Source organism: Silene latifolia, chromosome 6 (genome assembly GCF_048544455.1).
Source record: "Silene latifolia isolate original U9 population chromosome 6, ASM4854445v1, whole genome shotgun sequence".
Lineage (NCBI taxonomy): Eukaryota > Viridiplantae > Streptophyta > Magnoliopsida > Caryophyllales > Caryophyllaceae > Silene > Silene latifolia.
In genome coordinates this window covers 25,959,376-25,972,924 of record NC_133531.1, presented here as the reverse complement: position 1 = coordinate 25,972,924, position 13,549 = coordinate 25,959,376, and the positions used below count along the sequence as shown (strand labels likewise).

At 39.1% G+C, this 13,549-nt stretch overlaps 1 protein-coding gene across 2 annotated transcripts in view; it reads left to right on the top strand.

The window, feature by feature from the left end:
* The window catches only part of LOC141586568 (putative cinnamyl alcohol dehydrogenase 6), a 29,172-nt gene extending 15,913 nt beyond the window's left edge, over nucleotides 1-13,259 (top strand). The window contains exons 1-7 of one of the 2 annotated variants that reach the window (XM_074407853.1): nucleotides 8,690-8,884; nucleotides 9,194-9,307; nucleotides 9,397-9,624; nucleotides 10,457-10,751; nucleotides 11,872-12,025; nucleotides 12,305-12,487; nucleotides 12,989-13,259. In XM_074407853.1, coding sequence (XP_074263954.1) covers nucleotides 8,790-8,884; nucleotides 9,194-9,307; nucleotides 9,397-9,624; nucleotides 10,457-10,751; nucleotides 11,872-12,025; nucleotides 12,305-12,487; nucleotides 12,989-13,068 — 1,149 coding nt within the window. In that variant the 5' untranslated portion in view covers nucleotides 8,690-8,789 and the 3' untranslated portion in view covers nucleotides 13,069-13,259. Of the gene's footprint in view, nucleotides 1-8,689; nucleotides 8,885-9,193; nucleotides 9,308-9,396; nucleotides 9,625-10,456; nucleotides 10,752-11,871; nucleotides 12,026-12,304; nucleotides 12,488-12,988 lie in introns of those variants that run through there. The other variant, XM_074407854.1, reaches the window with a different exon arrangement.
* Nucleotides 13,260-13,549: the final 290 nt, after the last annotated feature.

The following is a 13,549-nucleotide window of genomic DNA, read 5'->3' as shown; positions in this document are numbered from 1 at the left end:
GACCTTGAAGTCCTATCTGAGAAAGGGGTGCCCGTTGATCTTGTGCCATGTGAGAGATGACCGGATAGAGAGTTCGACAGTTGATCAGATACCAGTTGTGGGAGAGTTTTCGAGATGTCTTTCCGAGAGGAGATTCCGGGTTGCCGCCGAAGGGGAGATAGATTTCAGTGTTGAATCGAAACGGGACGGGCCAATCTCTAAGGCACGACTGGGATGGGTCCTAAGGAGTTGCGGGAGCTCGGGAAGCGATTAGATGATCGATAGAGAAGGGATACATTAGACCTAGTGTATCACCGTGGGGAGCACCGGTCCTTTTCGTGAAAAAGAAAGATGGGAGTTTGAGGTTGTGCATAGATTACAGGGAACTGAACCGAGTGACGGTGAAGAACAAGTATCCTTTGCCAAGGATAGATGACCTGTTTGATCAGTTGAGTGGTGCATCAGTCTTTTCTAAGATCGATTTGAGGTCGGGGTACCATCAGGTGAAGATTAGAGAGGTGGACATACCAAAGACAGTTTTCACGTCGAGGTATGGCCATTATGAGTATGTGGTGATGCCTTTTGGGTTATCTAATGCACCAGATGTGTTTATGGATTTGATGAACAGAGTCTTCAGTCAGTTTCTGGACAAGTTTGTGGTGGTTTTCATCGATGACATCTTAGTCTACTCCAAGACTAAGGAGGAACATGAGGAGCATCTGAGGATTGTGTTGCAGACCTTGAGGGAGCATGAGTTGTATGCTAAGTTGTCCAAGTGTGAGTTCTGGTTAGATAAAGTTGCTTTTAAAGGGCATGTGATCTCTAAAGATGAGGTAGGCAGGATCCCAAAAGATTGAGGCAGTTATCAAGTGGGAAGCACCAAAGAATGTAGCTGAGATCCGGAGTTTCTTGGGTTTAGCTGGATATTACAGACGGTTCGTGAAGGATTTCTCCAAGATTGCTAGACCTATGTCAGCTTTGATGAGGAAAGAGAACAGGTTTCGTTGGGATGAGAGTTGTGAGACGGCGTTCCAAACATTAAAGGAGCGTTTGACCACAGCTTCAATCTTAGCATTGCCTGAAGGGAGTGAAAACTTTGAGGTTTATACAGATGCCTCAAAGAATGGGTTGGGATGTGTGTTGATGCAGAACGATAAAGTCATTGCCTATACTTCTAGGCAATTGAAGCCTTATGAGGAGAATTATCCTACGCACGATCTAGAGTTGGGTGCAGTGGTGTTTGCTCTCAAGATTTGGAGACATTACCTTTATGGGGCGACCTTTAAGGTATTTTCAGATTACAAGAGTCTCAAGTACATCTTCACTCAAAAGGAGTTGAACATGAGACACGGCAGGTGGATGGAGTTGATTAGGGATTATGACATGGATATTATCTACCATGAAGGGAAAGCCAATGTAGTTGCAGATGCTTTGAGCAGGAAGAGTGTACATTCCTTATGCACAGCCATATCCTTGATGAGATTGAGAGATGAGGTTTGGAAGTTTGGGATACACATGATGCAGAGAGAGGATGTCATGGGAGATTTGACAAAGTGCGGCTGATCTTTATGATGACCTTCGAGGTAAACAGTGTTGGATCCTAAGATGGTAAAGTGGAGAGTGGAGTAGAGAAAGGGACAAAGTGTCTAGATTCTCTATTCATACAGACGGTAGTTTGAGGTTTGATGGGAGGTGGTGTCCCTAATGATGAAAAGTCAAAAAGACAATCATGACAGAGGCACATTGTACACCATATTCGGTACATCCAGGTGGTGACAAGCTATACAAGGACTTAAAGAAGACTTTCGGTGGCCTGGATGAAGAAAAACAAACAGTTCGTGGCCCGTTGTTTGACATGTCGAGAGTTAAAAGGAACAAAATGACGATCACAAGGTAAGATTCGGTCTCTTGAAGTACCTGAGTGGAAGTGGGAATCCATTTCTATGGATTTTATCGTGGGTTTACCAAAGAGTCAGTCGGGTAACAATATGATATGGGTTATAGTAGATCGACTGACCAAGTCAGCTTATTTTGTGCCAATGAAAGATACATGGACTAAGGCACAATTAGCTATGGCTTACCGGAAGTATGTGTTGAGGTTGCATGGGGTGCCTAAAGACATAGTATCTGACAGAGACGCGAGGTTTATCTCAAAGTTTTGGAAAGAGTTGCAGGAATCTTTGGGAACGACTTTGAAGATGAGTACAGCATTTCATCCTGCAACAGATGGTCAGACAGAGAGAACAATCAAGACTCTTGAGGATATGTTACGAGCTTGTGTGATGGATTTTGGTGGTAGCTGGGAACGGAGGTTAGATTTGAATGAGTTTTCTTACAACAACAGCTATCACACTAGTATTGGCATGGCGCCATTTGAGGCCTTATATGGGAGGAGATGTAGGAGTCCGATTTGTTGGGATGACAGTGCTGAGGTAGTGGTTTTAGGACCAGAGATGGTACATGAGATGGTTGAGCAGATTAAGATGATCAGAGAGAGGATGAGAGCAGCTCGGGATAGGCAAAAGAGTTATGCAGATCTACATCGCCGGGACATAGAGTTTCGGGTTGGGGACAAGGTTCTTCCAAAGTGTCTCCTATGCGTTGGGTTATGAGATTTGGGAAGAAAGGCAAGCTAAGTCAGAAGTTCATAGGACCATATGAGATCCTAGACCGGGTTGGAGAGGTTGCTTATCGTTTGGCTTTACCGTCTTCTTTGAATAGGGTACATAACGTGTTTCATGTATCTCAGCTGCGCAAGTATGTAAGTGATCCGTCACATGTATTAGAGGCAGAGAGCATAGAGTTAGATGAGTCTTTGTCTTATCTTGAGGTGCCTAAGCAGATTCTTGATCGGAAAGTTAGGAAGACCAGGACTGGTGAGACAGTCTTGCTTAAGATCCTTTGGTCTAATCATGAGGTTGAGGAAGTTACATGGGAGGCAGAGGAGGCCATGAGAGAGCGTTACCCTTTCCTTTTTTATCAGGTATGTATGGTTACGGGGACGTAACCTTGTTTCTTTTCGGGGGGTAGGAGATGATCGCGAAGAGTTTTTGCACTTTTTTGTGTTGTGTCGGTATAGTTAGTAGTGGTTTGAGTCGGGTTGAGTTTGGTTGGTAGCATGTTTTATGTTGAGTTTTGTTTTGGTTGTTGTGTCGGGAGTATGGTAGTATGTCTTTCTTTGTTGTGGTTTGAACTTCGGGGACAAAGTTCTTTTTAAGGAGGGAAGACTGTAATACTACGGTTTTATGAGTCTCTGGGTACTCTATCGAGTGGGCCTTACTTTGTCGAGTAAGGGTGTTTTGATTTAAGAAACAGTAGTCTGCCTATAGGGTACTCGATCGAGTAGCCTGGACACTCGATCGAGTAAGTGGCACTCGATTGAGTACGTCAGTTACTCGATCGAGTAGCTCGGTTTACGGGTAATGTTTTGTCGGGTTTTGTTAATAACACGGATTAGTATATAAATTTTTCCGTCATCTTCATAATACACTTTTACAAACCTAATCACATTGAAAAGAGATTTAAGTTACGTTCTTCGCATTCATCCGTGTTATTGACAAATCCCGAAGCTTGAGAGGTCGGATTTCATCGTTCTTTACATCCTTGTGATCCTTGCGTCAAGAGTAAGATCTACGTACCAATTTTATAGTAATTAGTTAAGTTTGTTTAAACCCTAATTTGGGGGATTGGGGGTTTGTGTTAGTTTTTGTATGGTTAGTGATTATGTAATTATGTGTTAGGAGAAGGATTCGTAGAAGAGGCATTTTGATACAGCTGTTGAGATCGTCTGCGTGTGTTGCATTCCAGGTAGGATTTTCCCTACTCAGTATTAGTCACATAATGTGGTTTGTTGTTGATTGTGATTGTTTTAAAGTATCATATTTATATTGTGACGGTTGTTGGATTTGGTTGTTGTTGATTGTTGTGATTGTATCCGTCTGTGTTCTTCGAGGTGCGTCCCTGGCTGAGTGGAGTCACTTGCGGGAGTGGCTTCACGCCCATTATTCGCCTTCTGTGGAACCCGCCACAGAAGGGATGTGCACATTAATGGATTTGGGTTTATCGCTCTATGGTATGAGCGGGGCTTAGGTGGGAACGGTTGCGGTCCCCCACTAGCGGTGTGGAGTAACCTGTTGCGATGGGTACTCTGGCAGGACTACACACTTTAGTGAGTAGTCAGTGATGAGGAGTTGATTATGGAGTTTGGGTTATGTGACGATTGAGATGTGTTGGTTTCTGTCTTATTGTAATCATATATGATTGTGTGATTAGTAATGACCCGTCTTTGTTTTGAAAACCGTGGTGATCCATTCAGGGATGGTGAGCGATTGTTGAGCAGTATGAGTCGAGACATATGGGCTACATGGGATGTGTCACCACGAGATGATAGAGTCTTCCGCTGTAGTTTTGAGTAGTTGTCAGACATTTTGATTAGTTGTTAGACTTTTGGTTTGAGAACATGTAACCCGCATTTTTTCAGTTGGTTTTGGGTTGTAATCACTAAACTTTATACTTTTAAATGTTGTTTCTTTATTGTCTTTTGATTATCATTGCCTCGGGAAACCGAGATGGTGACATCTTTATACCCGAGTGGTCCTGGTAAGGCACTTGGAGTATGGGGTGTCACACATTGTCATTCCCAGGATAACCACCCCAAACCAAATCACTCCCTAACTCGCCATTCCACCGGATCGCCCAATATCTCCCCTACACCCCTTGGTACTTTTCCCCGCTAACCCGCATATGAGAAGCCTAGGGACCACCCATCCACACCCACCATATTCGTAGACCGAACTCGAACATCTTCCATAACAAAGATCACCCCCAAAGATTCACTCCCCCAAAAGCACCCTGAGCAGTTTGTGTCCCAGCAGCAGCCACCCCCACGTTACCATTACCCACTTGAAAAACAACCGGACCAAAGAAAAGGTCGATCAAGAATAAAGAAAAGCTCATCCTGGGTAAACCCTACCCCCTGGGGTCAGACCCAACTCAAAATCCACAAATCTTTCTGGTTCCTCTCTCTGACGCACTCTATTGTCCCCCTCACTCACTAACCGAACACGCGAAGAAATAAAATGAGTGGTTGATGGGGTAGCCCTAAGGTCCAAGTTGAACATAGTATGATTACTGCGAGAATGAAAAACAACAAACCCTTTCTCCATAGACCTATCAAGCATCCCATTAATACCCGAAACAATGGTCATAAGACTCTCTCTACACTGAGCCCCCCGGTGTCCTACCTTCCCACACTTTACACATTATTTAAAGATCTCTTCATACCTAAACTGGATCCACAACAAGTACCCTCCCTCCATAGCCATAAAAAACCCCGACATCAGCGGTTCATTCAACTTCACACACACTTTCAACCTCAAATAGTCATTAGAAGGTACCGGATCAAAAGGTTCCACTTGAAAATGGTGACTAAGAAGCTTACCAGCCAACTGAGCTACATGCATGGTTAAATACTCGAACGGCAGCCCGCACACATGTACCTTAAGTTCAGCATAAGGAAAGCGTATAGTGCGTGGGACAGTATCCGGGTACCACCGAGCAAACACCATCATAGCTCCATCAATAGTAGCGGTGCTTCTCCTTAACAAACCCTCTTTGTCATCCTCCTCATCACAGTGAAGGACATAGATATCCCCCATCTTATGAGCTTTGACCCGACCCTTCGTCTTCCATTTCTTTCTAATGACATCATTTACCAAAGCAGCCTCAAACAAACGGTAATCAACTAGAAACCCCAAAATACACTTATCCCAATACTTCCTAGATTGACCCAAAGACCCAGGATCAATATTCATCACCCCCCTCCCCCCCCTACGAGGATAACGCCATAAGTTTGCATGCAAGGGATTCATAGGATTGAACTCTGCATTTTGGTGGGGTTGATGGTTATAAATATTTTGATGGACATCAGGCCCACCTTCCTGACCATCGCTTGTCATCCCATTAGCAAATCTCCCAAATTGAGTTTCGAAATCCATCAAATTGATCTTTGAAAGAACGTGAAATTTTCTAGGTTTTTTAGAGATTAGTTTTTTAGGTTTGAATTTTTTACAGAAACACAGAAAGATAAAAGAAAAGGGATGAGGTGATGAAATGTAAAATTATATTTCTTCTATTTTTGTTATGTTGTTTTATTTCCTTTTTAGTTTATCTCAAGTTAAACACTGTTAACAATTAGTAAAAAAGTTGAGCACATAGAAATATTGGCAAAGTGAAAGCAATCAACATGTCTTATGATTGGATCTCTGAAAATGCAAGCAATAGTTTGTCTTGCTTGGGTTTATCCGAGTGGTCGACGAAATTTGCAATTAGACGTTGATGGATTTGGCGTTGGTGGATTATTATCGGGAGGGGGGGACGACAATCCTATTTTTCCTATCCAACTTTTACTTCAGCAATTCGAGACATCTAAGACTGTATTCGATAAATTCTCGCAATTTATTCTATATCCTCGCTGGGACAAGCCACAAAGAAATTTATATAAGATGGCAGCCACCTCCCCAATGGCATATTCTAAATATCGATGGCGCGGCAAAGGGTAATCCGGGACCAGCGGGATGCAGAGTAATTATTAGAGATGAGACCGGTAAATTCATTTCAAATTTCAGTAAATAACAATTACACCCACGCTTAATCCACTTTCTTACATTTACTTCCACGTCAATTTTTTTTTTTAAATTACATCCAAATTAATAGTTGAGGTTATATTTTGCACCTAATGGCATTTTCAAGTGAAAATTTTCATGAAATGACGAATTTGCCCCCGAAATTATAATTCTCCGTTTGGCTTTTGATTCTTCATTTACTTCCCCTCTTTTCACTTGTTTAACCTAATTTATCCCAAAAAATCCCCCAAAAAATCCCCCCCTAAAAATTCCCTCAAATTTCCGTCGTAATATCTTAATCATTGAGAGATTGTTAATCCATCACCACTATCACTTTAGTAATTTATGTAAGTTGTCCTTCTATTTATTCTTTTAATTTGTTTGTAGTTTATTGTTTGATTTCTGCTACTTATTTCCTGGGTTTTGTATTTGAAATTTCTGAGTTTTGCATATTTGTGCCTTAAATTAGGTTTTTCCATCTTTGAAATTCTCCCTTGTTGTGGATATATTGTAGGAAATGACTTCAAAAACAATGGGGATACACTTACCTTGAGGATGAGTTCTTCAAATAAATTTGATGAAAATGAGAGAAGAGGGAATGAATGAATGAGGAAAAAGAAGGGCAAATAACTATGTTTAATAATAGAAGAGGGAAGGGTAAAATAGTCATGAAATTATTGTTTTGCCGAAAAAAATTGAAAATTGACGGAAATATGTCCAGAATCCGATATTGGGTGCAAAATGTAAACTGGGCAATTATTTTGGGTGTAAAATATTAAAAAAATTTGACGTGTGAGTAAATATAAAAGAGTGGATTAAGTGTGGATGTAATTGATAATTTACTCTTTCAGCTTATTCTTTTTCGTGTGGGTATTGTTTATTTATGAGGGCAGAAATGCTCGCCTAATTAACCGGACTGGAAAAGGCAAAAGAACTCCGTATCAACAAGCTTCTGGTAATACATATTTTAACTTTACTTATTAAATACATTAATTAGACATACATTTATTTAAATCATTACTTATATTAACTATTTATAAATCGAAACATATTTTTTTTAAAAAATTATTAATAACCGGCTGGCTCACGGGCCAAGCACGGCTCGAACAGACATTGCGCGGACCACGGTGGGGGAGGGGGGACAAGCGGGTTGGCACGTCACGGCCCGAAAGCATGACCGGCCCTGTCTGGGCCGGGCCAAAATGGGAGGCTGGGCACGACGTTGAAATGGAAGGCGATGGATGGGTAACTCTCTCAAGTTTGACTTTTCCATTCGCGTAAAAAAGTTCAAACCATGATCCTTGATTAAAAGGTGAGTTGTCTTACCGGTCCTCATCAACAGAGATGAAAGTGGGTATTGCCGAGTCGTGCCTCGTGCCGGCCTGCCATGCTAGGTAAGAAAATGACACGGCCTAGGCACGGGAAGGTGGGTGTTGTGTCGTGCTGGTTAAATGGAAATGGCGACCTAGGCACAGTCGACGACCCATAGTGTGTCGTGTTGTACTTGGGTGTGCTCATGCAAATCCTCCACATTAGCCTTATTTTCTCGTATTTTGAGCGTGCCTAGGTGTGTTGTGTCCAAGTGGGCCTTATATATCTTGCTTGGGCTAGGTATGATATTTTTTTCTCAAACTTCAGCCACGCATGGCCAATGGCGTGTTGTCTTTGGCGTTCCAATCTATGTCGTGCTACAATGGACCATGGGATGTGTCGACCCAACAGCCCGCGTGCCTAATTCTATCTCGACACATCAATCAACTTTAATTTAACTTGATAAATAAATCAACATGTTTAATTGAGATTATATGAGACGGTTTTTTAGGAGACTAAGTAACTAACTAAATTAGGGAGCTAAAAATGCAAGAGTTGAGTAAGAGTACATTAGTTCACACCAAGACGACAGTGATAAGTAGTTGAGAAAGTAATAAGGTTCGATTCATCTCACATTATTATTATTATTGGGTGTAAACATTAATTGATCTCTCATTTTTTATGGCTCCAGATGATGGGTCTATGTAACCAAATAAATTGCTTTCAACAACAAAACACATTTTTATAACGACCAACTACTCCCACCTTTAATTTTAATGAAATTTACAATTATATTTTACCCAACGTCTTCATTTTCATAGCTTATAAATTCGAAGTGAAACTTTAAACATTGTATTATAACTCAACAATACAAAAATGACTCAAACAACTCCGAACCATACACAAATAGTGTCGGGATGGGCAGCTCACGATACATCCGGAAAAATCACTCCGTATATCTTTAAACGAAGGTACTCGTATATAATTTCGCTTATAGTTTCCGAAATACTTTTGAATTAATTTATTAATTAGTAACCGTATGGGATTTTATTAGGACATAAGATCCCATATACGGAGTATATAGTACTAAGTTACTAACTCAAGCTCACTCAAATCCACACACTAGTTTATCTAGCCATCGTAATTTAATGGCCTAAACCCTAAACTCCTAAAGTTGACATGACACTAGTCTTACTTAACATCCTCTTAAGCTCGGTCTTAAATGAGAATTTGTGATTCCGCTAATATAATAACTAACCTAGCTACCATTTCATGATCAGAGAAAATGGCGATAACGACGTGACGATCAAAGTATTGTTTTGTGGAATGTGCCATACTGATCTTCATCATGTTAAAAATGACTGGGGTATCACTATGTACCCTGTTGTTCCAGGGTAAGTTTTAAAATTTCTAATTAATTTTAAAAATTTCTTTTATGGTTTCGCGAAAATTTGAAGTTGCACATTATCGACTGTAAAAACAGGCACGAGATAACGGGGATAATAACGAAAGTCGGAAAAAATGTGACAAAATTAAAGGAAGGGGACAGAGTAGGTGTTGGATGTTTGGCAGCGTCATGCTTAGATTGTGAATTTTGCAAGGATGATCAGGAAAATTACTGCGATAAAATTCAGTTTACCTACAATGGTATTTTCTGGGATGGTAGTATTACTTACGGTGGTTACTCTAACATGCTCGTTGCGGATCAAAGGTACGTATTTCATTATTAATCAAAGATAAACAAATGGTTAAGATGGATCGGAGGAGTGTATTTAATTGTAGGGATGAATTGGTAAAGCAAGGATTAATGATAAAGAATTTGGAAATGGAGATGGGGTGAAACTAGTTGTAACGTGTAAGGAATAGGTCCTTGTATGTAGGATAAGGAGTGAAGTCGCTAATTCGCTCTGTATACACAAAACAACACAGACTAGTAAGAAAAATCTGCTGACAGAGGCAATTAAAGTTGCTACTTGAAGTAACGGCTTTACTTTTTACAACTGACTTTTTTTACTTCAATAATTTCACTGAATTATACGCCATAAGTAAAACCGCTATTTGGTACATCAACTTTATTTATGTCAGAATTTCTCACACTGATCTGTGTTTAATTCTGTGTACATAGCAAAGTCGTTATTTGGAGGAACGACTTTACTCTCAAATCCTACATAAACCCATTCTCTACCCAATCGTTCTAGTTTTGATATAATGTAGCACTAGATAATTGAATTTTCCGGCATGTGGATTATGTTCTAAAATATGGATACAAATGTGGGGGAATGTTTTCCAAAATTATGATACATCATTTTCAATCTCTATTTTTTGTTGTTAATCATGTGAGTCCTATGTCCACAATGTTTTAAAGTAAATGCTGCAAAAAAAAAATGTTTTAAAGTAAATATCAAATTGACAAAATTTTGATTCCAAATCACACTTTCTGAAACATATCTGAAAAGTCGAACTGTTGAAGTAACATGATATTGTATTGTTCTATTAGTAAGTGACAAAACCCGTTTGACAGGTTTAGTTACGATGTATAACAGGTATGTGGTAAGTGTGCCGGAAAGTTTACCAATGGATGCAGCAGCACCACTGTTATGTGCCGGGATAACAGTGTACAGCCCAATGAAGGACAACAACTTGCTTGAGGAATCAACGAGTCCAAAGAAAGTCGGGATAGTTGGGCTAGGTGGTCTAGGCCATGTCGCGGTTAAGCTTGCCAAGGCATTTGGTCACCATGTCACCGTCATTAGTACCTCCCCTTCTAAGGAGGTTGAGGCTAAACAACGTCTTGGTGCTGATGATTTTGTTATCAGCACTGATGCCTCTCAAATGAAGGTTTAATTCACTTCTTTTCCCCCATAAATTAAATGCTTGATATACATATAAGTGCACCTTAATCTTGATATCGTTTATTATGGTGTCAAATGAGTCATAAGAGCACTATAAGACATGTTCATAATACTTTCATCTTAACCACCAGGCTAAGACATCTTCGACACCTTATAGTTGGTGATTGATATTCAAGGCCGGTCCTGAACATCTCGGGGCCCTAGGCAAATTGTTAAATGGAGGCCCCGACTCTTTAAAAAGTTCTCTTCAAGTAATTCACGTATCACTATCTAATACAATTTGATAAACGAAACAACACAAACCTTTAGAATAAATAACCACTAGGCTACTTCTCTTATTTTGATAATTACATGTAATAAAATTTACTCCCTCCCAGTCACTATAATGTTCCTTCTTTCCCAAAACGGATTATTCAACTAATATTCCACTTTCTATTTTTAGAAAATTTTACTCTTATTTTATTCATTTCTCTCTCTCCTATCACCAAACCCCACACAACTCTTTTACTCCTATTTTATTACTTTCCTTTATGTTTTGGCCCCACAATTTTTTATTTAACTACTAATAATTCATCCCTCTCTCCTATCACCAACCCCACATAGCTCTTTTACTCCTATTTTAATACTTTTCCTAAAGTATTGTGCCAAAACCAAATGGGAAGATTATGATGAATGGGAGGGAGTATTTGATAAAGGCCTCGAGCTATAGCCAATTTAGCAGACTCCTAATCCACCTTCATAGACCCCTTCTAGACATGGGCCCTTGTCATTTGCCCCTCTAATTACTCCTTAGGGCCGGCCCTGTCGATATTGCGCCAGTACTGAGCAGTTATTTTTATAATAAGTGACTCAATTTATGGAACATTAGACAGCCAACTACAAGATTAAGACGTTGGACCCATAGTATAGAGATTTTACAGTACATTGTTGTAAAAGAGTAATGAAAATAGTTGCCATCAGATAATGTTATCTCGTTTATCTTCCGATATCTCTGTATTTATATTCAGCTAGTCTTGCTACAGACGGATATGTGCCGTCGATTTTGTGATTTTTTTTTTTTTTTTGAAGAATATTTGACACTTTTTTGCATCTTAATTTGTAAATAGGCGAAAAGAAGAAGCCTAGATTTCATATTGGACACAGTATCAGCTTATCACTCTCTTGGGCCAACTTTAGAGCTGTTGAAAGTAAATGGAGTTCTTGTTATTGTTGGGGCTCCTGACAAGCCCATGGCCCTACCCTCTTTCCCTCTCATTTTCGGTACCATTCTTTCTCAAACTACTTTGCTACCATAACCAAGTTCCACTTATTTTCACCGTATAGCTATTTCAATCACTATGCATAAGTTACTAACCAGAAAGCTAGGGGTGTTTGTTCATCCAATGGTCCGGACCAAAGATCAGACCTGACCGCGCGATCTGGTCTGGAGCAGATCGGGCCATACTTTATTTTAATCCGGTTCTGGATCAAACCGAACGGCGAACGGATCATGGAAGCTATTATCTAACCAATTGGAATGTAAATATTTTTTTGTAACAGGAAAAAGAGTGGTAAAAGGGAGCATGACGGGTGGAATGAAAGAGACACAGGAAATGATGGACGTATGTGGGAAATACAACATAACTTGTGACATAGAGCTTGTTACACCAGACCAAATAAACGAGGCTTTGGACCGTCTTTCTAAAAATGATGTCCGATATCGCTTTGTCATTGATATTGCTGGCAAGTCTTCTAGCCTTTGAACTTCTTCTTTTGGGATGCTTCTAGGATTTTAACTTGCTCATTTAACTTTATACTTAATTTGGTGTGAAGGGTACTTTTGGAATGTTAATTAATATCATACAGTAATTGAAATAAATTACGAGTATTTTTTTTCTTTTACAAAATAATCAAGCATTATCCTAGTGACTAGTCAAGACGTTTTTTTACATTCCCGATGCTTAATAGGCTAGAAATATGTTGAATGATAAATTGTTATTTATATCAAATTATTTTTGTTGTTTTGCTATAATCTTGTAATTCCCGAGTGAAAAATAATTAACTTTATCATAAACATAATTAAGACAATGAGTCTCTTTAACTCTTTATGATGAGATAAATAAATAATATGCGGTAACTTCATTTAGTCTTATAACAATATTTGATTTTAATTTTATGTATGCTACATTGTTGATCTACAAGTTAATTATATTGATAATTTGGTATTGATTTTTTTTATTGTAGGTAATAAAAATGAGAATGGAAATGGATTTGATAATGAAAATGGAAATGAAAATGGAAATGGGACGACTCAACAACAATAAGAATTTGAAAACTATTTAATTTTAAATATTTTTCTTTGATGAACGCCTCATTTTAATGTACCGTAATACAAGTTTAAGAGATTATTTCATTTTCTTGTGTTGTTTTTTGCCCAATGATCAATGATTTATGTATCAAAATACTGAGAGCTCTATTTTATTTTCACATTAACGTAAAAGTTATATTTCTTCCATTCCAGTTATGTTGTTTTTATTTCCTTTTCAATTTACCTAAAGTTAATGCCCTTCTAAATATCTAGTAAATATCACAAACATAGTTAACATTTTATCCTAATTATATTGTCCTAATCCGGTTAGTCAAAGATTAAGAACATAACGTCTTGCAAATTAATTGGGAGGTGTAGATACTAAAAATAGAAATATTGGAGAAGTGAAAGCAATGAACAAGTGGTATGATGAAAAGTGGATAGTTAGATTGGGGCGTCAAGCAATCAATTGTTGAATAAGCCAAAATAATTTGGGT